General features: G+C 46.8%; 3 protein-coding genes across 3 annotated transcripts in view; 2 read left to right on the top strand and 1 right to left on the bottom strand.

Moving 5' to 3' along the window:
- LOC139402489 (cilia- and flagella-associated protein 47-like) overlaps nucleotides 1-15,024 on the bottom strand; it is a 98,628-nt gene extending 83,604 nt beyond the window's left edge. Inside the window, exons 1-11 of the mRNA XM_071146457.1 lie at nucleotides 14,881-15,024; nucleotides 14,498-14,652; nucleotides 14,233-14,348; nucleotides 13,939-14,077; nucleotides 13,577-13,802; nucleotides 11,707-11,876; nucleotides 11,469-11,611; nucleotides 11,014-11,240; nucleotides 10,131-10,326; nucleotides 8,757-9,003; nucleotides 7,779-7,931 (exon numbers count right to left, since the gene is read on the bottom strand). Coding sequence (XP_071002558.1) covers nucleotides 7,779-7,931; nucleotides 8,757-9,003; nucleotides 10,131-10,326; nucleotides 11,014-11,240; nucleotides 11,469-11,611; nucleotides 11,707-11,876; nucleotides 13,577-13,802; nucleotides 13,939-14,077; nucleotides 14,233-14,348; nucleotides 14,498-14,652; nucleotides 14,881-15,024 — 1,916 coding nt within the window. The remainder of the gene's footprint in view (nucleotides 1-7,778; nucleotides 7,932-8,756; nucleotides 9,004-10,130; nucleotides 10,327-11,013; nucleotides 11,241-11,468; nucleotides 11,612-11,706; nucleotides 11,877-13,576; nucleotides 13,803-13,938; nucleotides 14,078-14,232; nucleotides 14,349-14,497; nucleotides 14,653-14,880) is intronic.
- Nucleotides 15,025-15,653: 629 nt separating this feature from the next.
- On the top strand, nucleotides 15,654-17,481 carry LOC139402490 (large ribosomal subunit protein eL31-like). Its single transcript, XM_071146458.1, has 4 exons — nucleotides 15,654-15,841; nucleotides 16,333-16,458; nucleotides 17,073-17,185; nucleotides 17,411-17,481. Exons 1-4 carry the CDS (start codon nucleotides 15,738-15,740, stop codon nucleotides 17,440-17,442), a joined length of 375 nt encoding a protein of 124 aa, XP_071002559.1. The 5' UTR covers nucleotides 15,654-15,737; the 3' UTR covers nucleotides 17,443-17,481.
- A 5,508-nt stretch (nucleotides 17,482-22,989) lies between these two features.
- LOC139402492 (carbohydrate sulfotransferase 10-like) lies at nucleotides 22,990-26,131 on the top strand. The gene is made up of 3 exons (XM_071146460.1): nucleotides 22,990-23,219; nucleotides 23,516-23,621; nucleotides 23,930-26,131. Exons 1-3 carry the CDS (start codon nucleotides 23,003-23,005, stop codon nucleotides 24,486-24,488), a joined length of 882 nt encoding a protein of 293 aa, XP_071002561.1. The 5' UTR covers nucleotides 22,990-23,002; the 3' UTR covers nucleotides 24,489-26,131.
- Nucleotides 26,132-27,555: the final 1,424 nt, after the last annotated feature.

Raw genomic sequence — 27,555 nt, 5'->3', positions numbered from 1 at the left:
ACTGGGCGAAGCTGGTGAGGGAAGCGCGCTCTGCTCATATTATCAACAAGTCAGCGTGATGCATCGTTCACGCTGACATCACCAACAAACTAACATGGTCCAAGCACACCAAGAAAGTCGTGAAGGAGACTCAGGAGACTGAAAATATTTGGCATGGTCCTCAGATCCTCAAAAGGTTTTACAGCTGCACCATCGAGAGCATCCTGACTGGTTGCATCACCTCTTCTACGCTGCTGCTACTCTCTGTTATTATCTATGCATAGGCACTTTAATAACTCTATTATTACATATTACCTCAATTACCTCGACACGGGTGCCCCCGCACATTGACTCTGTAACGGTACCCCCTGTATAAAGCCTCCACATTGACTCTGTACCGGTACCCCCTGTATATAGCCTCCACATTGACTCTGTACCGGTACCCCCTGTATATAGCCTCCACATTGACTCTGTACCGGTACCCCCTGTATATAGCCTCCACATTGACTCTGTACCGGTACCCCCTGTATATAGCCTCCACATTGACTCTGTACCAGTACCCCCTGTATATAGCCTCCACATTGACTCTGTACCGGTACCCCCTGTATATAGCCTCCACATTGACTCTGTACTGGTACCCCCTGTATATAGCCTCCACATTGACTCTGTACCGGTACCCCCTGTATATAGCCTCCACATTGACTCTGTACCGGTACCCCCTGTATATAGCCTCCACATTGACTCTGTACCGGTACCCCCTGTATATAGCCTCCACATTGACTCTGTACCGGTACCCCCTGTATATAGCCTCCACATTGACTCTGTACCGGTACCCCCTGTATATAGCCTCCACATTGACTCTGTACTGGTACCCCCTGTATATAGCCTCCACATTGACTCTGTACCGGTACCCCCTGTATATAGCCTCCACATTGACTCTGTACCGGTACCCCCTGTATATAGCCTCCACATTGACTCTGTACCGGTACCCCCTGTATATAGCCTCCACATTGACTCTGTACTGGTACCCCCTGTATATAGCCTCCACATTGACTCTGTACTGGTACCCCCTGTATATAGCCTCCACATTGACTCTGTACCGGTACCCCCTGTATATAGCCTCCACATTGACTCTGTACCGGTACCCCCTGTATATAGTCTCCACATTGACTCTGTACCGGTACCCCCTGTATATAGCCTCCACATTGACTCTGTACCGGTACCCCCTGTATATAGTCTCCACATTGACTCTGTACTGGTACCCCCTGTATATAGCCTCCACATTGACTCTGTACTGGTACCCCCTGTATATAGCCTCCACATTGACTCTGTACCGGTACCCCCTGTATATAGCCTCCACATTGACTCTGTACCGGTACCCCCTGTATATAGCCTCCACATTGACTCTGTACCGGTACCCCCTGTATATAGCCTCCACATTGACTCTGTACTGGTACCCCCTGTATATAGCCTCCACATTGACTCTGTACTGGTACCCCCTGTATAAAGCCTCCACATTGACTCTGTACTGGTACCCTCTGTATATAGCCTCCACATTGACTCTGTACTGGTACCCCCTGTATATAGCCTCCACATTGACTCTGTACCAGTACCCTCTGTATATAGCCTCCACATTGACTCTGTACTGGTACCCCCTGTATATAGCCTCCACATTGACTCTGTACCGGTACCCCCTGTATATAGCCTCCACATTGACTCTGTACCGGTACCCCCTGTATATAGCCTCCACATTGACTCTGTACTGGTACCCCCTGTATATAGCCTCCACATTGACTCTGTACTGGTACCCCCTGTATATAGCCTCCACATTGACTCTGTACCGGTACCCCCTGTATATAGCCTCCACATTGACTCTGTACTGGTACCCCCTGTATATAGCCTCCACATTGACTCTGTACTGGTACCCCCTGTATATAGCCTCCACATTGACTCTGTACCGGTACCCCCTGTATATAGCCTCCACATTGACTCTGTACCGGTACCCCCTGTGTATAGCCTCCACATTGACTCTGTACTGGTACCCCCTGTATATAGCCTCCACATTGACTCTGTACTGGTACCCTCTGTATATAGCCTCCACATTGACTCTGTACTGGTACCCCCTGTATATAGCCTCCACATTGACTCTGTACTGGTACCCCCTGTATATAGCCTCCACATTGACTCTGTACCAGTACCCTCTGTATATAGCCTCCACATTGACTCTGTACTGGTACCCCCTGTATATAGCCTCCACATTGACTCTGTACCGGTACCCTCTGTATATAGCCTCCACATTGACTCTGTACCGGTACCCTCTGTATATAGCCTCCACATTGACTCTGTACTGGTACCCCCTGTATATAGCCTCCACATTGACTCTGTACCGGTACCCCCTGTATATAGCCTCCACATTGACTCTGTACCGGTACCCCCTGTATATAGCCTCCACATTGACTCTGTACTGGTACCCCCTGTATATAGCCTCCACATTGACTCTGTACTGGTACCCCCTGTATATAGCCTCCACATTGACTCTGTACTGGTACCCCCTGTATAAAGCCTCCACATTGACTCTGTACCGGTACCCCCTGTATATAGCCTCCACATTGACTCTGTACTGGTACCCCCTGTATAAAGCCTCCACATTGACTCTGTACCGGTACCCCCTGTATATAGCCTCCACATTGACTCTGTACTGGTACCCCCTGTATATAGCCTCCACATTGACTCTGTACCGGTACCCCCTGTATATAGCCTCCACATTGACTCTGTACCGGTACCCCCTGTATATAGTCTCCACATTGACTCTGTACCGGTACCCCCTGTATATAGCCTCCACATTGACTCTGTACCGGTACCCCCTGTATAAAGCCTCCACATTGACTCTGTACCGGTACCCCCTGTATATAGCCTCCACATTGACTCTGTACCGGTACCCCCTGTATATAGCCTCCACATTGACTCTGTACTGGTACCCTCTGTATATAGCCTCCACATTGACTCTGTACCGGTACCCCCTGTATATAGTCTCCACATTGACTCTGTACCAGTACCCCCTGTATATAGCCTCCACATTGACTCTGTACCGGTACCCCCTGTATATAGCCTCCACATTGACTCTGTACTGGTACCCCCTGTATATAGCCTCCACATTGACTCTGTACTGGTACCCCCTGTATATAGCCTCCACATTGACTCTGTACTGGTACCCCCTGTATATAGCCTCCACATTGACTCTGTACCGGTACCCCCTGTATATAGCCTCCACATTGACTCTGTACTGGTACCCCCTGTATATAGCCTCCACATTGACTCTGTACCGGTACCCCCTGTATATAGCCTCCACATTGACTCTGTACCGGTACCCCCTGTATATAGCCTCCACATTGACTCTGTACCGGTACCCTCTGTATATAGCCTCCACATTGACTCTGTACCGGTACCCCCTGTATATAGCCTCCACATTGACTCTGTACCGGTACCCCCTGTATATAGCCTCCACATTGACTCTGTACCGGTACCCCCTGTATATAGCCTCCACATTGACTCTGTACTGGTACCCCCTGTATATAGCCTCCACATTGACTCTGTACTGGTACCCCCTGTATATAGCCTCCACATTGACTCTGTACCGGTACCCCCTGTATATAGCCTCCACATTGACTCTGTACCGGTACCCCCTGTATATAGTCTCCACATTGACTCTGTACCGGTACCCCCTGTATATAGCCTCCACATTGACTCTGTACCGGTACCCCCTGTATATAGTCTCCACATTGACTCTGTACTGGTACCCCCTGTATATAGCCTCCACATTGACTCTGTACTGGTACCCCCTGTATATAGCCTCCACATTGACTCTGTACCGGTACCCCCTGTATATAGCCTCCACATTGACTCTGTACCGGTACCCCCTGTATATAGCCTCCACATTGACTCTGTACCGGTACCCCCTGTATATAGCCTCCACATTGACTCTGTACTGGTACCCCCTGTATATAGCCTCCACATTGACTCTGTACTGGTACCCCCTGTATAAAGCCTCCACATTGACTCTGTACTGGTACCCTCTGTATATAGCCTCCACATTGACTCTGTACCGGTACCCCCTGTATATAGCCTCCACATTGACTCTGTACCGGTACCCCCTGTATATAGCCTCCACATTGACTCTGTACCGGTACCCCCTGTATATAGCCTCCACATTGACTCTGTACAGGTACCCCCTGTATATAGCCTCCACATTGACTCTGTACCGGTACCCCCTGTATATAGCCTCCACATTGACTCTGTACTGGTACCCCCTGTATATAGCCTCCACATTGACTCTGTACTGGTACCCCCTGTATATAGCCTCCACATTGACTCTGTACCGGTACCCCCTGTATATAGCCTCCACATTGACTCTGTACTGGTACCCCCTGTATATAGCCTCCACATTGACTCTGTACTGGTACCCCCTGTATATAGCCTCCACATTGACTCTGTACCGGTACCCCCTGTATATAGCCTCCACATTGACTCTGTACCGGTACCCCCTGTGTATAGCCTCCACATTGACTCTGTACTGGTACCCCCTGTATATAGCCTCCACATTGACTCTGTACTGGTACCCTCTGTATATAGCCTCCACATTGACTCTGTACTGGTACCCCCTGTATATAGCCTCCACATTGACTCTGTACTGGTACCCCCTGTATATAGCCTCCACATTGACTCTGTACCAGTACCCTCTGTATATAGCCTCCACATTGACTCTGTACTGGTACCCCCTGTATATAGCCTCCACATTGACTCTGTACCGGTACCCTCTGTATATAGCCTCCACATTGACTCTGTACCGGTACCCTCTGTATATAGCCTCCACATTGACTCTGTACTGGTACCCCCTGTATATAGCCTCCACATTGACTCTGTACCGGTACCCCCTGTATATAGCCTCCACATTGACTCTGTACCGGTACCCCCTGTATATAGCCTCCACATTGACTCTGTACTGGTACCCCCTGTATATAGCCTCCACATTGACTCTGTACTGGTACCCCCTGTATATAGCCTCCACATTGACTCTGTACTGGTACCCCCTGTATAAAGCCTCCACATTGACTCTGTACCGGTACCCCCTGTATATAGCCTCCACATTGACTCTGTACTGGTACCCCCTGTATAAAGCCTCCACATTGACTCTGTACCGGTACCCCCTGTATATAGCCTCCACATTGACTCTGTACTGGTACCCCCTGTATATAGCCTCCACATTGACTCTGTACCGGTACCCCCTGTATATAGCCTCCACATTGACTCTGTACCGGTACCCCCTGTATATAGTCTCCACATTGACTCTGTACCGGTACCCCCTGTATATAGCCTCCACATTGACTCTGTACCGGTACCCCCTGTATAAAGCCTCCACATTGACTCTGTACCGGTACCCCCTGTATATAGCCTCCACATTGACTCTGTACCGGTACCCCCTGTATATAGCCTCCACATTGACTCTGTACTGGTACCCTCTGTATATAGCCTCCACATTGACTCTGTACCGGTACCCCCTGTATATAGTCTCCACATTGACTCTGTACCAGTACCCCCTGTATATAGCCTCCACATTGACTCTGTACCGGTACCCCCTGTATATAGCCTCCACATTGACTCTGTACTGGTACCCCCTGTATATAGCCTCCACATTGACTCTGTACTGGTACCCCCTGTATATAGCCTCCACATTGACTCTGTACTGGTACCCCCTGTATATAGCCTCCACATTGACTCTGTACCGGTACCCCCTGTATATAGCCTCCACATTGACTCTGTACTGGTACCCCCTGTATATAGCCTCCACATTGACTCTGTACCGGTACCCCCTGTATATAGCCTCCACATTGACTCTGTACCGGTACCCCCTGTATATAGCCTCCACATTGACTCTGTACCGGTACCCTCTGTATATAGCCTCCACATTGACTCTGTACCGGTACCCCCTGTATATAGCCTCCACATTGACTCTGTACCGGTACCCTCTGTATATAGCCTCCACATTGACTCTGTACTGGTACCCTCTGTATATAGCCTCCACATTGACTCTGTACTGGTACCCCCTGTATATAGCCTCCACATTGACTCTGTACTGGTACCCCCTGTATATAGCCTCCACATTGACTCTGTACCAGTACCCCCTGTATATAGCCTCCACATTGACTCTGTACTGGTACCCCCTGTATATAGCCTCCACATTGACTCTGTACCAGTACCCCCTGTATAAAGCCTCCACATTGACTCTGTACTGGTACCACCTGTATATAGCCTCCACATTGACTCTGTACCAGTACCCCCTGTATATAGCCTCCACATTGACTCTGTACTGGTACCACCTGTATATAGCCTCCACATTGACTCTGTACCAGTACCCCCTGTATATAGCCTCCACATTGACTCTGTACTGGTACCCTCTGTATATAGCCTCCACATTGACTCTGTACTGGTACCCCCTGTATATAGCCTCCACATTGACTCTGTACTGGTACCCCCTGTATATAGCCTCCACATTGACTCTGTACCAGTACCCCCTGTATATAGCCTCCACATTGACTCTGTACTGGTACCCCCTGTATAAAGCCTCCACATTGACTCTGTACTGGTACCCCCTGTATATAGCCTCCACATTGACTCTGTACTGGTACCCCCTGTATATAGCCTCCACATTGACTCTGTACCAGTACCCCCTGTATATAGCCTCCACATTGACTCTGTACTGGTACCCCCTGTATAAAGCCTCCACATTGACTCTGTACTGGTACCCCCTGTATAAAGCCTCCACATTGACTCTGTACCGGTACCCCCTGTATATAGCCTCCACATTGACTCTGTACTGGTACCCCCTGTATAAAGCCTCCACATTGACTCTGTACTGGTACCCCCTGTATATAGCCTCCACATTGACTCTGTACTGGTACCCCCTGTATATAGCCTCCACATTGACTCTGTACTGGTACCCCCTGTATATAGCCTCCACATTGACTCTGTACTGGTACCCCCTGTATATAGCCTCCACATTGACTCTGTACTGGTACCCCCTGTATAAAGCCTCCACATTGACTCTGTACTGGTACCCCCTGTATATAGCCTCCACATTGACTCTGTACTGGTACCCCCTGTATGTAGCCTCCACATTGACTCTGTACCGGTACCCCCTGTATAAAGCCTCCACATTGACTCTGTACTGGTACCCCCTGTATATAGCCTCCACATTGACTCTGTACTGGTACCCCCTGTATGTAGCCTCCACATTGACTCTGTACCGGTACCCCCTGTATATAGCCTCCACGTTGACTCTGTACTGGTACCCCCTGTATATAGCCTCCACATTGACTCTGTACTGGTACCCCCTGTATAAAGCCTCCACATTGACTCTGTACCAGTACCCCCTGTATAAAGCCTCCACATTGACTCTGTACTGGTACCCCCTGTATAAAGCCTCCACATTGACTCTGTACTGGTACCCCCTGTATAAAGCCTCCACATTGACTCTGTACTGGTACCCCCTGTATAAAGCCTCCACATTGACTCTGTACTGGTACCCCCTGTATAAAGCCTCCACATTGACTCTGTACCAGTACCCCCTGTATAAAGCCCCGCTATTGTTATTTACTGCTGCTCTTTAATGATTTGTTATTCTTTTCAGCACCTGAAATGTGTGTGATGTCAAGTCTTTTCAGTGTTATTTTGCTTACTGGGTAGCTCTTTGGTTGTGGGTGCCAAGATTACAACATACAGAACACACATCCCACTCTGTCTACCTCGCAGTGGTTTTCTGCAAGCGTGTCTTTCGCAGGCTCCTGATGAAGGCTAAGTAGTGATCTTTGTGTCTCTGTCTCTGCTGCTCCTCCTCCTCCGTGAAGGAAAAGTCAGGGTCCTCGTAGCGGTAACGCTCCACCCCTGTGAAGATGGTCCTGGGTGGAGGGAGAGAGGATATAAGCAGTTCATAAGAGTTCATAGGCAGAACATAGGGGCAGCTACATAGGACTTTACAGAACATAGGGGCTACATAGGACTTTACAAGAACACGGATGAAAATTGTAAACCAACTGCGCTGACTGCCCAGACATCTGGTCACTTTAATAATGCCACTTTAATAATGTTTACATATCTTGCATTACTCATCTCATGTGTATATACTGTATCTTATACCATCTATTGCATCTCCCCTATGACACTCGGTTATCGCTCATCCATATATTTATATGTATATATTCTTATTCCATCCCTTCACATGTGTGTGTATTAGGTAGTTGTTGTGGAATTGTTAGATTACTCGTTGGTTATTACTGCACTGTCGGAACTAGAAGCACAAGCATTTCACTACACTCGCATTAACATTCTATGTGACCAATAGAATTTGATTTGATCTGGCTAGTAGGTCCCTGCAAACCTGACTGCACTGATACTATTTCCATCATTACTATTAGTAGCACTGATACTATTTCCATCATTACTATTAGTAGCACTGATACTATTTCCATCATTACTATTAGTAGTACCGATACTATTTCCATCATTACTATTAGTAGTACTGATACTATTTCCATCATTACTATTAGTAGTACTGATACTATTTCCATCATTACTATTAGTAGCACTGATACTATTTCCATCATTACTATTAGTAGTACTGATACTATTTCCATCATTACTATTAGTAGTACTGATACGTCTGTGGAATAGGTCACAGGGTGCCATGGCAGATACTCTCTAACTGCCCGTATAACTCAGATGACCTGTAGGTGGTGTCTGGAGAGGCAGGGCGGATGCTGCAGGCCCTGTCGTTGGGAAAGGCCAGTAGCTCTCGCCGGCTACCGTCGAGACTCTGGTTCCTACGGTGGCTCTGGCTCTGACCGTGGCTGTGGAGCCGGGTCTTGGCCGTGCTGAGGACAGCTGCCCGCACCAATCCCACACACCTGCCCAGCTCACTGGAGGGCACCCGGGCATACTGGCCTGTCTCATTGGTCACAGCCGGGGTGATTCCTGATACATCACAGACAAAACAATGACTGGGTGGATCCAACTGGGTGGATCCAACAGGTTGAAGATAGAATGCCAGACAATACTTTGAAGAACTATACAGTTCAGTGTAGTTCAGTGTGAACTATACAGTATGGAAAGGAGATCAGTGGACAGGGCAGTGAGGGGTTCAGTGTGAACTATACAGTATGGAAAGGAGATCAGTGGACAGGGCAGTGAGGGGTTCAGTGTGAACTATACAGTATGGAAAGGAGATCAGTGGACAGGGCAGTGAGGGGTTCAGTGTGAACTATACAGTATGGGAAGGAGATCAGTGGACAGGGCAGTGAGGGGTTCAGTGTGAACTATACAGTATGGGAAGGAGATCAGTGGACAGGGCAGTGAGGGGTTCAGTGTGAACTATACAGTATGGAAAGGAGATCAGTGGACAGGGCAGTGAGGGGTTCAGTGTGAACTATACAGTATGGAAAGGAGATCAGTGGACAGGGCAGTGAGGGGTTCAGTGTGAACTATACAGTATGGGAAGGAGATCAGAGGACAGGGCAGTGAGGGGTTCAGTGTGAACTATACAGTATGGAAAGGAGATCAGTGGACAGGGCAGTGAGGAGTTCAGTGTGAACTATACAGTATGGGAAGGAGATCAGTGGACAGGGCAGTGATGGGTTCAGTGTGAACTATACAGTATGGGACAGGGCAGTGAGGGGTTCAGTGTGAACTATACAGTATGGGAAGGAGATCAGTGGACAGGGCAGTGAGGAGTTCAGTGTGAACTATACAGTATGGAAAGGAGACCAGTGGACAGGACAGTGAGGGGTTCAGTGTGAACTATACAGTATGGGAAGGAGATCAGAGGACAGGGCAGTGAGGGGTTCAGTGTGAACTATACAGTATGGGAAGGAGATCAGTGGACAGGGTAGTGAGGAGTTCAGTGTGAACTATACAGTATGGAAAGGAGATCAGAGGACAGGGCAGTGAGGGGTTCAGTGTGAACTATACAGTATGGGAAGGAGATTAGTGGACAGGGCAGTGAGGGGTTCAGTGTGAACTATACAGTATGGGAAGGAGATTAGTGGACAGGGCAGTGAGGGGTTCAGTGCTGGCTGTGTGCAGGGGGTGGTGTTGGGTCTCACCGGGGTTGAGTTTGGGTGTCTCGCATGCGGTCTGCGCTCGGCAAACAGCTGACAGGTGCAGGGTGATGGTGTGGAAGCTGCGGAGGCGGAGCTTGATGGAGGAGGGCTCCAGGTGTACCACCTGACCCAGCAGCTCCAGCACCTGTTTCACCTTGAACATCCCCATCTGGTGGGGGGCGAAGGACAGCACCACGTCCTGGACAAAAACACAGATCGATGATTCTGATTTCTGTCAGACTCAGGGAGGATATGGAGGATATTGATAATTCATCCTCTCTGTCTGTTCCGTCAGAGAGGATGCTTGGAGGAGACTGGGGTTGTCTCCAAAATGCCTCCTTATTTCCTATATAATGTACAACTTTAGGGCCCAGACACTCTGTATAGTGGACTACTTTCCTCTGGCCAAAATAAGGAGCCATCTGAGCCTGGACCAGGGCTGTCTACCTGGCTCTGTCCTGGGGAGATGGTTCCACTGATGAAGTTGACCATCTGTCTACCTGGCTCTGCTCTGGGGAGATGGTTCCACTAGGAGGGTCACTGATGAAGTTGACCATCTATCTACCTGGCTTTGTCCTGGGGACATGGTTCCACCAGGAGGGTCACTGATGAAGTTGACCATCTATCTACCTGTCTCTGCTCTGTGGAGATGGTTCCACTAGTGGGGTCACTGATGAAGTTGACCATCTATCTACCTGTCTCTGCTCTGGGGAGATGGTTCCACTAGTGGGGTCACTGATGAAGTTGACCATCTACCTGGCTTTGTCCTGGGGAGATGGTTCCACTAGTGGGGTCACTGATGAAGTTGACCATCTATCTACCTGGCTCTGCTCTGGGGAGATGGTTCCACTAGGAGGGTCACTGATGAAGTTGACCATCCATCTACCTGGCTTTGTCCTGGGGAGATGGTTCCACTAGTGGGGTCACTGATGAAGTTGGCCATCTTTCGGAACTTGAAGGTGACAGGGAGTAGAGGGGAGAGGTTGCGGAGCACACACAGGACGTCCACACGCTCTCCCATCTGGCACTGCTGGAAGCTGAAGCTGTGGCCGGGGCTGGGCACCAGGGAGACAGGGAGGGCTGAGCCAGTCACCGCCAGCTCCACACAGTAACCTGGGGATAGAGGTCAGGGCTTAGGGGTCAGAGAGGTCAGGGGTCAAGTACAAGACAGTCCCAGATCAAGCACAACACTTCTGTTATAGCTGTTGTACACGTGTCAGTCAGTACCCCTCACCAGAGAATGGCTTCAATTGTTGTTTTTACTAATGATATAATATACACTGTTAAATGGCAGCATGTTGTTCCTGCCATTGGTAAGGAACAGACTGAGGCTTGCTGTACCATTGTGGGGAGGTACAGTGGAGTGGTGCTGGTGGTTGAAGCCATCTTTACTTCCCACTGTCTGAAACTTGAGGAAGAGTGAGTAGTCTTGTTTACTGGCTGCTGCTGAGGCCCCACTGGTGTTCTGCTCCTCCCTGCTCCTTCTGAAGAACAAAACAACCATTATATACTGCCTGTTATAATATCTTTATACACATTTATACCCCCACATAGACACACACACAGGAGGGCTGGATACCTTCTGCCGACAGGACGGAAGCAGACCCACAGAGTGGTTCTGTCGTAGGGTCTCAGTCGTCCCTCGTTGGGCACACAGGCGATCACAGTGGAGGGATCCACAGCGGTGGCCCTGTTACGAACACTCCTCTCTAGCAGCGCTGCGTCTGTACTCCTCTGGAGGTCAAAGCCCTGATGAAACACACACACAAAGACACACAAACACACAGGCAGACACACACACAGACACACACAGACACACACAGACACACACACACACACACACACACACAGACACACAGACACACACACAGACACACAGACAGACACACACACAGACACACAGACAGACACACACACACACACACACACACACACACAGACACACACACACAGGCACACACACAGGCAGACACACACACACACACAGACACACACACACAGGCACACACACAGGCAGACACACAAACACACACAGACAGACACACACACACAGACACACAGACAGACACACACAGACACACAGACACAGACAAACACACACACAGACACAGACACACACACACACACACACACACACACACATACAGCAATACAAACGTGTATCAGGCCTAACGATAGGGATAAAAAAAACAGTTTAGTATAGTTGCACTTCAGTGTGAAATAAGTCAAAAAAATGTATTTAACATTATTTTACCAGCTACATTGACTGAGAACACATTCTCATTTACAGCAACGACCTGAGGAATAGTTACAGGGGAGAGGAGGGGGAAATGAATGAAACAATTGTAAACTGGGGATGATTAGGTGGCCATGATGGTATGAAGACCAGATTGGGAATTTAGTCAGGACACCAGGGTTAACACCCCTGCTTGTACGATAAGTGCCATGGGATTTTTAGTGACCACAGAGAGTCAGGACACCCTTTTAACGTCCCATCCGAAAGACAGCACCCTACACAGGGCAATCTGGTCTCCATCCAGGGAATGTGTCTGTGTTTTCTCTGTGTGTGTGTTGGTGCATGTGTGTGTCTGTGTTTTTTCTCTGTGTGTGTTGGTGCATGCGTGTGTCTGTGTTTTCTCTCTGTGTGTGCTGGTGCATGCGTGTGTCTGTGTTTTCTCTCTGTGTGTGTTGGTGCATGTGTGTGTCTGTGTTTTTTCTCTGTGTGTGTTGGTGCATGCGTGTGTCTGTGTTTTCTCTCTGTGTGTGTTGGTGCATGTGTGTGTCTGTGTTTTCTCTGTGTGTGTGTGTTGGTGCATGTGTGTGTCTGTGTTTTCTCTCTGTGTGTGTTGGTGCATGTGTGTGTCTGTGTTTTCTCTCTGTGTGTGCTGGTGCATGTGTGTGTCTGTGTTTTCTCTCTGTGTGTGTGTGTTGGTGCATGTGTGTGTCTGTGTTTTCTCTCTGTGTGTGTTGGTGCATGTGTGTGTCTGTGTTTTCTCTGTGTGTGTGTGTTGGTGCATGTGTGTGTCTGTGTTTTCTCTCTGTGTGTGTTGGTGCATGTGTGTGTCTGTGTTTTCTCTCTGTGTGTGTTGGTGCATGTGTGTGTCTGTGTTTTCTCTGTGTGTGTGTGTTGGTGCATGTGTGTGTCTGTGTTTTCTCTCTGTGTGTGTTGGTGCATGTGTGTGTCTGTGTTTTCTCTGTGTGTGTGTGTTGGTGCATGTGTGTGTCTGTGTTTTCTCTCTGTGTGTGTTGGTGCATGTGTGTGTCTGTGTTTTCTCTCTGTGTGTGTTGGTGCATGTGTGTGTCTGTGTTTTCTGTGTGTGTGTGTGTTGGTGCATGTGTGTGTCTGTGTTTTCTCTCTGTGTGTGCTGGTGCATGTGTGTGTCCTGTGTTTTCTCTCTGTGTGTGTTGGTGTATGTGTGTGTCTGTGTTTTCTCTCTGTGTGTGCGTACCATTTCTGTCCCTGGAGCATCGTCCTGCAGCACCACCATCCAGTCGCAGGCCTGTGGTCCATTGTTCACCAGAACCACCTTTTCCACCCGGGACGTCCCAAAGAAGACGGGTCCGAAGCGGAGGCAGGACAACCTCTCCCCCTCTAGGTCCTGGAGCTCCAGGCTCTGCTCCAAAACATCAGCCCTGATCTTCAGGACCACGTCCTTACTGTTCTGCAGCTTCACCCTGAGAGAAAGGGAAGGAGGGAGGGAGGAAACTCAATAAACACACACAAAATACACAAACAAAGAACCATAAGTAACACTAAGCAGAATAAGGTGGAGCGTTTAAGATGGTGTTCAAGAGTCTCTAGTTTCCTTACTGGGCCTCCTCTCTGACCCTCGTGGGTCTGTCAGTGCAGAGTTCCACCTTCAGCCACTGGGTTGCGCCAGACTGCAGGACGCCACTGCTGGGAGAGAGCCTGATGGACTGGTCTCCATCATACAGCACCTGAAAAGCTCCTTCAACAAGGCCAAGGGCATGAACAGCAATCAATTAATATAACAATAAGAAAGATACCATAAATAAATCACCTAGATTACTGCAAATGTCAACTAAAATCAATCAATGCAAGTTTACAGAAGTGGGTTCAATGGGAGAGGCAAAAGCATAATACCTGGAGCAGATCCCTGATTGGTCAATTCCACCTCTTTGCTGATCACCTGACTGTTTGCCATCACAGAGCCGAAATCAGCGAGAGATTCCATGGTGAGAGAACACACCGGGGAGAACCTGCAGGAAAGCCCAAATATAAGTAACCTTGGATGAGACCTGAAGATTGCATTAACCCGCTAATGCCTAGGCACATGTCTGTTGGAACCCGAGAAAGCAACTACATGAATGAGTGATGTCATAGCAGGTGTATATATGACTCTACTTACGCTAAGAGGGGGATCTCCATGGCTTTGTCTTCCAGGACAAGGAGCAGACGGTCACAGACATCCTCATCTTTCTCAGGCCTGAACTCTAGAGTGCCACTCAGGGACAATCCAGCAGCAATGGGGGTTTCTGTGTTTGTCACCCTGAATTTGAACAGCTTGAGTGGTAGGACAACGGGTTGATACAATTAAAGAAGAGAGGGGCAGGGCAATATGAAGGGTGGAAGTAACAAAAGTGTATAATAATGTATTGCATCAATCAAAATGAGTTTATTAGTTAGAATAGGACAAAAGCGCAATGAAAACTAAGCACACGTTGCTCTGAACTTTACTAACGTATTACACACAAAGACAGCTGACAGGCAGCACTGCAGAAAGGATTTCACCTTTGATGTGGGTTCAAGCAGTCTCATTCTTTTCGAGGTAATTCCAGTGTTGGTCACCGTGACAGTGGTCTTGTAAACCTTCCCTGCTTTTACGTCGGTAAACTCAACAACCGGGGGATTAATTCTAACATAATTCGTTGTCATATTGTTATAGCTAAAAGTTGAGAGACTAATAGCAAAATTCGACGGCTTATCCCAGTTCAGGTTTTGGTCCTAAGTTATCAATGAAATAGGCTTCCTTTTCTGCACTAGCAATGTTTCAATGTATAAAGCTAACCACATACCGATACAGTGTAGCGTGCATGGTTACCATGGCAACAAGACGTAGGAACATTGTCATAGGTACTTGTTTTCAACGGACAACATTCAGCCGGATCTATTTCCGGTCCTTCCTTTTCAACAGTTCCCCACCAAAGTGAGTTTGTCTGATTGATAATCCTCGTACAATCTAACTCCATCCTGCAGTATTTATGCATAAAACACATATTTTCATTGTCCACATCCAAAGCTGTGTACCTCATTGTCAATCGGATTTGAGTTTGTGATGCATTGTGCATTCATTTAGTTAACAAAAACATTCAGAACTTTAGTTACCGTGAACACCACAGGCTCCGTAACATGCTAGCTGGCTAGCTACCAGACATAACATATACTTTTGCCAGCTAACTACAGGCAGTCCAATTAATGGTTACATTTAGCCATTTTCATGAGCCATTTTTGTTTCGCTGGAGCAGGGATGTTTTCCTGTTTTGGACGTTAGTGTACCTGGCTAGCTAGCTAACGTTAGCCTAGCAGTTCTGGCGTTTTACTTTGTATGGGACAATCTTAACTTGAACCATCCCGGTTTGTCTTTTCAGATGGCTCCTACCAAGAAGGGAGAGAAGAAGAAGGGGCGTTCAGCCATCAATGAGGTGGTGACCAGAGAATACACCGTCAACATCCACAAGCGCATCCATGGAGTGTAAGTACTGTGGTGCAAATGGACAAATTCACCAACAGAAGCCAGGTCAAAGTTGGCTCAGCGTCCTCAAAACACTTGTGTCATTTGCACCTGAAGTCGTTTTTCATCAGTACCAGAGGATATGGTCTGGTGTGACATCATATGGGAGTATTTACATCACAGAGCATGGTGTGACATCATATGGGAGTATTTACATCACAGAGCATGGTGTGACATCATATGGGAGTGTTTACATCACAGAGCATGGTGTGACATCATATGGGAGTATTTACATCACAGAGCATGGTGTGACATCATATGGGAGTATTTACATCACAGAGCATGGTGTGACATCATATGGGAGTATTTACATCACAGAGCATGGTGTGACATCACATGGCTGTTGACAAATCTGCTGTTCCTCTAAATTGGCAGGTGTCCCTCAAGATGTAGGCTAGTTTTTGTTAGTCCCCCGCGGCTGGTCTTGATCAGAACGTTCCTTCTCTCTACAGGAGCTTCAAGAGGAGAGCTCCTCGCGCTCTCAAAGAGATCCGCAAGTTCGCCATGAAGGAGATGGGAACTCCTGATGTACGCATCGACACCCGCCTGAACAAGGCTGTGTGGACCAAAGGCGTCAAGTAAGGACTAATGAGACGCCTGTTTTAAGATTAATCGGGTGTATTCATTAGTGCACACTAGCAGAATGTTTTGCAACAGTAAACATGGGGTTTCTATTGGACAAGTTCAGAGGTTTCTCCCCATTTCTGCTGTTTGTTTCCATTTGGTGTCTAGTGAATTGTGTTATCATATGAATCAGGTATTACTGTACTCGTGTTTCCCAAGCCATATTAAGTTGGTTAAACAATCACTAAGCCCATTAGTTGAATGGTGCGCTTTCAGCAGGATTAAACGTTTTGGAACGTTCAGAAAGAAATAGGGTGTGTTGATCAAACATGCCTCTCTGACATGTAGAATAAGGAATCATATCGGCTCTGTTCATGGCATTTCTATCTGCCACGTTCGAGAACGTTTGGCAGCTGAATGTGGCCCAGGTGTGCTTCCTCAGGAACAAATACGTGTTCAAATATCAAAAACATGGAATAGCTGAGGGTGCTTGAGGAAAGGGTTTGGTAACAGCTCTTTCTCTGCCCATACAACCACTTATGGTTGTTGACACAAATAGCACTACAACTTGTTGCACAAGCATGTTTTCATTCTGCTTAGTACTAATGTTCACCTGTGTTATTTACAGGAACGTGCCATACAGGATGAGGGTACGATTGTCCAGGAAGCGCAATGAGGATGAAGACTCCCCAAACAAACTGTACACACTCGTCACGTATGTCCCTGTCACAACATACAAAGGTGAGGCGTAGTCAATACCAAATGATCCTTCGTAGGTTTGCTAGAGTGTCATTTATTGGGCTGAAACGTCAACGATAGTCTGTTACTGTATATCCCTGTTCTGTTCTTAATACACCAATATGAAAGATTTAGTTTTATCATCTGTTCTGTCCTAGGATGATGAAGATAGAGGTTTATTATTGTCACGCTCTGTTGCTAAAACCTTTTTCTTTCCTTTGTCAACAGGTCTACAGACGGTCAATGTTGATGAGAATTAGATCTGTCTTCAACGCTTGTAGAATAAATGTATAGAAGTAGTTGTGTCTGATGTCTTTATTATACACCACAACACTACAACACCACAACACTACAACACCACAACACCACAACACTACAACACTACAACACTACAACACTACAACACCACAACATTACAACACCACAACACTACAACACCATAACACCACAACACCACAACACCACAACACCACAACACCACAACACTACAACACTACAACACCACCACAACACAACAACACCACAACACTACAACACTACAACACCACCACAACACAACAACACCACCACAACACTACAACACCACAACACTACAACACCACTACAACACCACAACACTACAACACCACTACAACACTACAACACCACAACACTACAACACCACCACAACACAACAACACCATAACACCACTACAACACTACAACACCACTACACTACAACACCACAACACCATAACACCACTACAACACTACAATACCACAACAACACCAACACCACAACACCATAACACCACAACACCACCACAACACTACAATACCACAACACCACAACACAACAACACCACAACAACACCAACACTACAACAACATTACAACACCACAACACTACAACACCACAACAGGTCCCCAACTTGTGGCCCACTGGTTTTATTTGCCCCCACAGTTTTCTGAGCAGAATAATATTTTTGTCGGGTGGAAAGTCCGCTCTAAGTGATTTTAATTTCACATCTGTTCCCAAGTATTCCCACATAATAGGGAGATACATGATCGTATAGAAATGTAAGCAAGGTTTGAAATGATTGTTTTAGTCAAACATCTGTTTGGGCTTCTTGCAGTCAATCTGCACTCTACAAATCATTAGTAATTATGTTCCAGCCCCCCAACCATCCCCACTCCCTAAAAAATGGTCCTGAGGCTGAATCTAGGTGATGATCCCTGCACTACCAAGTAGATGAACTGTTATGAATACAGGCCTACTTGAAGCGTGTCTGTGACTTGCATGTCTGAATGAGGTTGGATGCCTAAATGTAACTATTCATGACATTATAAACGCACAGACACCTCACACTTCTCCCTTCCTTTTCTATTGACTCAAGCTACTGCCTTTTTCAACTTCCTCAAACGCCTTATCCTCTGTGGAAGACCATTGTCCAAGAACTGCCAGAACCAACACATATATTTATTTATTAGGTTCTTTGAGATTGTCATTGTGATGGTAAGCACTATATATAATAAATATTATTAGATGTGATTGAATCCCTATCCATCTGTGTTAGCCAATATAGTCTCTTGAGGGTTTACCCATCATTTCCCAAAATGCTTGAATCCTAATCCCACCCAATGTCACAGGAAGGGCATAAAGATCATCAAGGACATCAACCACCTGAGCCACTGTCTGTTCATCCTGCTATCATCCAGAAGGCGAGGTCAGTACAGGTGCATCAAAGCTGGGACCGAGAGACTGAAAAACAGCTTCTATCTCAAGGCCATCAGACTGTTAAATAGCCATCACTAGATGACCTCCACCCAGCACTCTACCCTGATCTTAGTCACTGTCTCTAGCCGGCTACCACCCAGTACTCTACCCTGATCTTAGTCACTGTATCTAGCCGGCTACCACCCAGTACTCTACCCTGATCTTAGTCACTGTCTCTAGCTGGCTACCACCCAGTTACTCTACCCTGATCTTAGTCACTGTCTCTAGCCGGCTACCACCCAGTACTCTACCCTGATCTTAGTCACTGTCTCTAGCCGGCTACCACCCAGTACTCTACCCTGATCTTAGTCACTGTCTCTAGCTGGCTACCACCCAGTTACTCTACCCTGATCTTAGTCACTGTCTCTAGCCGGCTACCACCCAGTACTCTACCCTGATCTTAGTCACTGTCTCTAGCCGGCTACCACCCAGTACTCTACCCTGATCTTAGTCACTGTCTCTAGCTGGCTACCACCCAGTTACTCTATCCTGATCTTAGTCACTGTCTCTAGCTGGCTACCACCCAGTTACTCTATCCTGATCTTAGTCACTGTCTCTAGCTGGCTACCACCCAGTTACTCTATCCTGATCTTAGTCACTGTCTCTAGCCGGCTACCACCCAGTACTCTACCCTGATCTTAGTCACTGTCTCTAGCTGGCTACCACCCAGTTACTCTATCCTGATCTTAGTCACTGTCTCTAGCTGGCTACCACCCAGTTACTCTACCCTGATCTTAGTCACTGTCTCTAGCTGGCTACCACCCAGTTACTCTATCCTGATCTTAGTCACTGTCTCTAGCCGGCTACCACCCAGTTACTCTATCCTGATCTTAGTCACTGTCTCTAGCTGGCTACCACCCAGTTACTCTATCCTGATCTTAGTCACTGTCTCTAGCCGGCTACCACCCAGTTACTCTACCCTGATCTTAGTCACTGTCTCTAGCTGGCTACCACCCAGTTACTCTATCCTGATCTTAGTCACTGTCTCTAGCTGGCTACCACCCAGTTACTCTACCCTGATCTTAGTCACTGTCTCTAGCTGGCTACCACCCAGTTACTCTACCCTGATCTTAGTCACTGTCTCTAGCTGGCTACCACCCAGTTACTCTATCCTGATCTTAGTCACTGTCTCTAGCCGGCTACCACCCAGTTACTCAACCCTGATCTTAGTCACTGTCTCTAGCTGGCTACCACCCAGTTACTCTATCCTGATCTTAGTCACTGTCTCTAGCTGGCTACCACCCAGTTACTCTATCCTGATCTTAGTCACTGTCTCTAGCTGGCTACCACCCAGTTACTCTATCCTGATCTTAGTCACTGTCTCTAGCTGGCTACCACCCAGTTACTCTATCCTGATCTTAGTCACTGTCTTTAGCTGGCTACCACCCAGTTACTCTATCCTGATCTTAGTCACTGTCTCTAGCTGGCTACCACCCAGTTACTCTATCCTGATCTTAGTCACTGTCTCTAGCTGGCTACCACCCAGTTACTCTATCCTGATCTTAGTCACTGTCTCTAGCCGGCTACCACCCAGTTACTCTACCCTGATCTTAGTCACTGTCTCTAGCTGGCTACCACCCAGTTACTCTACCCTGATCTTAGTCACTGTCTCTAGCTGGCTACCACCCAGTTACTCTACCCTGATCTTAGTCACTGTCTCTAGCTGGCTACCACCCAGTTACTCTATCCTGATCTTAGTCACTGTCTCTAGCCGGCTACCACCCAGTTACTCTATCCTGATCTTAGTCACTGTCTCTAGCTGGCTACCACCCAGTTACTCTACCCTGATCTTAGTCACTGTCTCTAGCTGGCTCCCACCCAGTTACTCTATCCTGATCTTAGTCACTGTCTCTAGCTGGCTACCACCCAGTTACTCTATCCTGATCTTAGTCACTGTCTCTAGCTGGCTACCACCCAGTTACTCTATCCTGATCTTAGTCACTGTCTCTAGCTGGCTACCACCCAGTTACTCTACCCTGATCTTAGTCACTGTCTCTAGCTGGCTACCACCTAGTTACTCTATCCTGATCTTAGTCACTGTCTCTAGCTGGCTACCACCCAGTTACTCAATCCTGCATGGAATCATAGGTCACTTTCATTTTGTTTACATACTGTTTTACTCATTTTATATGTATATACTTATTGTATTATAGTCAATGCCACTGACATTGCTTGTCCTAATATTTATATATTTCTTAATTCCATTCAATGACTTTTAGATGTGTGGGTATTGTTGTGAATTGTTAGATACTACTACACTGTTGGAGCTAAGAACACAAGCATTTCACTACACCCGCAATAACATCTGCTAAATATGTGTATGTGACCAATACAATTTCATTTGATTTAACCTCCCTGGCACATCCAACTGGCTGTAAGGAATGATGAGCTGGGGGGGGGTTCACCTTAGCTGAGTGTTGTGTTTTTCTAAACACCCAAGCCCAGCTGTTCCTCAAGAAGACCAAGAGCAACAGCAGCAATGTCATTTATGCAAACAATGCCAATAATACCCATGATGCCATGTAACCGAGGAATTGTATGTATTTAATAAAAAAATAAGTATTTCACGCGGTAAGCCTTATCCTGATATGTGTGTATGTTGTGCAACACTGGTACTTATTCCCACTGGCATCTGGATGTACAACAGGGTTGTCCAAACACACATGACCAGCAGCATGGTGTGACTGGGGCGAATAGTCAATGTTGCATTGTGTGCCATATGAAGCCATGTATGATGGTAGCCCATAGCCTAAGCTCATTTTATATTTGCAGTGAGCATATGCACAACTTTTTGTGTCGAGTTTTTTATTTAATTTTTTAAATACAGGAGCATATGATATCACTGGCCAGTTGCATAGCTAGTTCTCGGGTAGTCTTGTCCAGTCTTATGTTGTGCGGTGTAAACATTTGAACGCTAGAGGGCGAAATTGGTCTGTGTTATGCATCAACAACATGGATAACGGGACAGGTACGCGAACATCACAAGAAACGTTACTATTGCATTAGTTGCAATTAGACAGCAGGTAAGACATCACATTTGGGTTGTACAATGGGAAACTAGCTATCAGATACTTTTCTGATCAAGTCAAACGTACTCAGGAGCAGGCCTAGCTTTCTACACTATTCGGAATGGTCAGAATTATGGCTAGCTAGCAAACAGCAACAAGCTAACAGTAGCTAACGTTAACTGAAGTTAGCCAGCTAGCTGAGCTAAATTGATCTCGCCCTGTCTTTCAGTAGGGACAGTTGTTTTGACCACGCCTATAGTTAGTTGGTGATTGGCATAAATGGTCATGTAGTTTTACAGCCTGCTGAAATGGTAGCCTATGGATGCTAAGCTAGCTAGGTAGCCTGCTAAGTAACTAGTCTCTCCTCACTGTCCCTGTGCCACTCCTCTGCCGGTGGAGTCCAAAGATTATGACAACTAGCTAACGTTAGTTAGTCCAAATATTATAGTAAGGTTTCCCCCTTTCATCTGTGCAGAGTCTGACGAGAAAGACTACCTGCTATTGCTAAACAGCTGTTTCTGCAGGTACCGTCGCTACTTCGATGGCCCACGGGTGATGCAAATAACGATGCGGCACCACTGGCTGCTCGTCGGGGCTTGCGGCTGGGTGTTGCTCATCCTCGTGTTTGCCAACAAGTTTATCAATTTTAACGCCAGAACCACGGATGGTAAGTTATCAGACTGAAACCTGATTGTTTTTTCTCATCAATGCTAGCTATCTATACCTTTCAGTAATTGTTCAGCTAGAGTTGTAGCTATAGTTACATAACAGCTATGCTGTTATATTTAAATGTCTAGTCTATCCCCTGTGGAATTGTCTTGTGATCTCTTTCTGTTTTGTGTTTCAGACTATGGGGAGAAGACTGATATGCAGAGTTGGACTCAACCAGGAGTTAAGACCATCAAATCACTGCCAGCTCAGAAATCAGACAGAAGAGCTCCCAAGTCATCAAACCTGGTAGGTGTTTTGTTTGTGTGTGTTCGCCCTTGAAACAGAATCATCAGTTACTTGAAGTGTGTGTGTGTGTGTGTGTGTCAGTCCTCAGTAGGCCCCTCCATGGCCAACCCAACAGACTGGAACGCTGTGGAGACGAGGCGTCGGGAGCTGCTGTCAGCCGTGTGTAAGAACGACTCCCTCAAGAACCTCACTCACACCTCAATCAACAAGTTTGTCTTGGACCGCATCTTTGTGTGCGACAAGCACAAGATCCTCTTCTGCCAGACCCCCAAAGTGGGCAACACTCAATGGAAGAAGGTCCTCATCGTTCTCAATGGTGAGTGAGGGAGGACGGTAGGGAGAGAGTCAGTGAGGGAGGACGGTAGGGAGAGAGTCAGTGAGGGAGGACGGTAGGGAGAGAGTCAGTGAGGGAGGACGGTAGGGAGAGAGTCAGTGAGGGAGGGAGTGAGAGAGAGGAAGGAAGACTGTGACGGTGTGTCAGTGAGTGATGATGATGAGTAAAAGTTGACTCAAAACGTAAGCTTATCTGTCTGTAAATTGTAGTGATGTAGAAGCCTCGATCCCAGTGAAGGACGGAAAAAGAGTGTTCTTCTCTGTCCTTTTGCCCCTCAGGAGAGTTCTCCACTGTGGAGGAGATCCCAGAGAACCTGGTTCATGACCATGAGAAGAACGGACTGCCCCGCCTCTCCTCTCTGACGGAGAAAGAAATCACTAAAAGGTTTAAGGCCCTGCTTCAATACTTCAGAAATGCATCCTACCTTCCTTCCTTCCTTGACGTAATCACAGATCTGAATGAGTTAGATTGGATAAAGTAATAAGATGGTAATGTAGGCTACCATCGCTTACACCTACCCAATCACTTGCTATCTTAAGATTAATGCACTAATTGTATGTCGGTCTGGATAAGAATGTCTGCTACATGTTATAGAGCTGTGCTCACGTTAAGTTTTGCTGAACACCTTTACTGGCTTGTTTGGCCCTGTATTCCATTGTGGTGCTCTGATTCTTTTTGTTTTCTCTCGCCAGGTTAGCCACATACTTCAAGTTCTTCATCGTCAGAGACCCGTTCGAGCGCCTCATCTCCGCCTTCAAGGACAAGTTTGTGAAGAACCCGCGCTTCGAGCCCTGGTACAAGCACGACATCGCTCCCGCCATCATCCGCAAGTACCGTAAGAGTCACCGTGACAACGACGACAACCAGGCGACTACGGGCCTGCGCTTCGAGGACTTCATCCGTTACCTGGGCGACGAGCCCGGGCGGCGCCGCATGGACCGTCAGTTTGGGGAGCATGTTATCCACTGGGTGACTTACGCGGAACTCTGCGCCCCATGTGACATCACGTACAGCGTCGTGGGGCACCACGAAACTCTAGAACGCGATGCCCCCTACATCCTGAAAGCTGCCGGGATCGAGCGTCTGGTATCGTACCCCACCATCCCCCCAGGGATCACCCGTTACAACCGGACCAAGGTGGAGCGCTACTTCTCAGGCATCAGCAAGCGGGACGTCAGGCGGCTTTACGGCCGGTACCAAGGTGACTTCAGCCTCTTCGGCTACCCGAGCCCGGACTTCCTGCTAAACTGAATGACGACGACACTAAAGAAAGACTGTTTTGCAACAATAATATGTCTCTCTAATCTAACATGCATCTTAATCAGTGTGTGGTTTACTGCAGAGGTAGGGAGGGTGTAGCTAGCTAGCCGCCTAGCCTGGCTGCTCTAACTAGGAGCCATAGTAGAGACTAGTGATCCCCACCATCCGGGTTCAAGCCAGGGAGGGATGGAGACTACAGGTTGGTCTGATATAACGTGCTGATCTGCTGTAGGATGACCGTCACTCCTCTACCTGGCTGACAGTAATTCCTGTCTCGACCTAGCAACACTTCCTGCCTCTGCCTAGCAACTGTCACCATGGGCGATGACTGTACTACATGCCTCTACTTCCTGGTAGCCGTCACCATGGTGGCCATGAATGGCATGAGGACCGAGTTGATGGAGAGTTACTCACTATGGTCATGGTTAATGGCTATATTCGCCATACGACCAATGAATTAAGTGCCACATTTCAATGTTATTTAACAAAGCTTTTTGTATTATAATAACTTTATTTAAACCAGAGATTACTGTTACATACTGTGCTAAATTGTACCACCCTCTGCACTACTTCCACACAAAGCAGGTCTGCATTATTGACGAACACTGAAGTGGGTCTGGGAGACAGTAGCCTGGTTAAACCAGACTGAATGCTGAGCACACCATTGAAACGTAGCAGAATCAGTTTGAATGCGAGGTTATAGAGATGGTAGTGAAACACTAACCAGTTAACAATATCAGAGTCCCAGTTCTCTTCCCTCCAGTCTAACCGCTCATACAGAGTAGAGCAACTCCATCTAGCTTCAAGACTCGGCACCTATATAAATGGTGTGATTCTGTGACCTCAGGGTTGACAAGCGCTGAGTGGGAGGAGTCAGTGTCTGCAATGCCTGTGTTCAGGTGACAGGGGGAAGGTTCACTGGCGTAACTCCTGCTGATTGGCTGAAGCTACTACAGTGGATAATACTATGCCTGTATTATGTCATGGGGTGTACAGTCCCTGGGTCTTACCTCATGTTCCCGTCCAGTACAGTAGACAGACAGATATATAGATGTCCTTCAGGGTTAATCCAGTTAAATTCAGCCCAGACACATAATATGGGATCATGGCAATATGGATTGGAGGCATACAGCCAACCCTCTTCTATTCCAATACTTATGTCAAAGAAGGTGGATGAAGGAAGATGTCTTACTCAGGCTGTTTACGTTCTACTTATTAAGGGGTGGCTCTCCCGTAGACACCATTGCCATAGCAGCTGTGTCTGGTCTACTTAGTTCCTTGACTGTATATAAACCATAAAGTGAGGGAGTGGGATGCCTCGCTTCCTCTTCTGTCTCAGTTTGCCACCTGTAAGGGCAGTACATTAGACTACATTGGCACTGTACCTGGGAGAAGGAAAAAATGGTTTCACTTTCTCATCCTCAGAACTGTTATTTCACAATTGAATTCCATGAATTGTCTTATTCTTCATCCTAAACACGACGCCGTCCAATGGCGTCCATGAAGAGAAGTGAGTGACAGTTTCCTGTTGACCTTTTTTAATCAACCAATGTTTGGTATGGTCAGTCACATGGTATTGACAGAACTAGGTGGACAGGCGATGGTTACTGAATAATAAAGGTTTCATGTCAAATATAAAACTGGTCTTTTTCACTCTTCTCTGTACCACAACACATGTATGAGGCTTTCAGTTATTTTCTCTTTACATGTGAGGTCAGTTAAACCCTGCAGTAGACCTGATATTCTCATTCTAGCAGTAGACCTACCACCACAATTCATTCAATTACACCTAGGGTTGGGCCATATGGGCAAAATATTATCGCAAGGTATTTTCTTAATTTTATGATTTGTAATAATAAAAGTTCTAAATGTGCTTAATGAGTAGTGCGTGATCCTAGGGTGGAAACACATAGATACTGAGTGATTTCAATGAGTCTTTCTGCATTCTGTTTTATACCGTTCACTTCAACCCCCCCAAAAGTCCTAATTTTCATCAATTTCTGCATTTGAGATCATTTCTACACTGCCACGTAGGGCTGCACGATATGGGCAAGCAATCTGGGCCTTACTTTTAACCAAATGTTGCAATTTGACTTGCATTTAGAGCACAACACTTAACTAACTGTTGGAATCATGGAAATAGAATGTCTATTCTAGTTATATAATAGTGGGCACTTTTAATACAATGTTTGACATGACAACGAATGAAAATGCCAGGGAGGAGTTATTGTGACAAGGTAGGAACTAAAGTGTTGATGATAGGTGTTTCCTAGGGGGCCCATTAATCTTTGGCTACATTGTGTTCTCTCTTAGCTACATGAAATAGCTAACATGTTCTTGCTTTGCGTTTACCTCTAATTTATAAAATGCTGTTGCACAAACATGCTGATTTAGGTCTACACCATCACTGGTATTATCAGGCTGATAAGCTAATTACGCTTGCTCCTACTAGGACATTTATTAGCTAGCGATTAGCATTAGCGGCTAACAAGATTTAGGAACAACTTGTTAAGAAGACAAACTATCTGTTTGCAGATGTAAAAAAAAAAACAAGCTAATAGTGTAATTATAGAATGCTAGTAGATTTATATTAAGACACAAAGTGACAACTGCATTGTTGTCATCAACATTGTTGCATGTGCTGCATAGACCATGCAGACTAAACGCAAGTGTCTCGTGGTCGAGGAAAAACAAATGTGCTCCTTGAGTGAAAGGACCTGGAGCCAGGGCTAGGTCTGTGTGGAAAGCCGCATGGGGAGAGAAGACTCAAGTAGTGAACTATAAAAATGGACGTTACACACTACGTATCTCATTTAACAAACCAAACATTCAAATACCGGTATAGAAGGTAAAATAAAAACCCAAACCGGTCCATGCATCAATATCGGTATATCGCAAAAAACGGTATACCGCCCAGCCCTAATTACACCCACCACCAGAATCCATTCAATTAGACCTACCACCACAATTCATGTAATCTTTCAACCTGCAAACAGAATACATTAAGACAATTCAACACTGCTGCAGAGAGTCATCATAGTTTAAGAGTCAAACCATC

The sequence above is a fragment of the Oncorhynchus clarkii genome, unplaced genomic scaffold, assembly GCF_045791955.1.
Source record: "Oncorhynchus clarkii lewisi isolate Uvic-CL-2024 unplaced genomic scaffold, UVic_Ocla_1.0 unplaced_contig_8876_pilon_pilon, whole genome shotgun sequence".
NCBI classification, from domain to species: domain Eukaryota; kingdom Metazoa; phylum Chordata; class Actinopteri; order Salmoniformes; family Salmonidae; genus Oncorhynchus; species Oncorhynchus clarkii.
The sequence above is the reverse complement of the archived record's forward strand: the minus strand, read 5'-3'. Positions and strand labels throughout refer to the sequence as shown.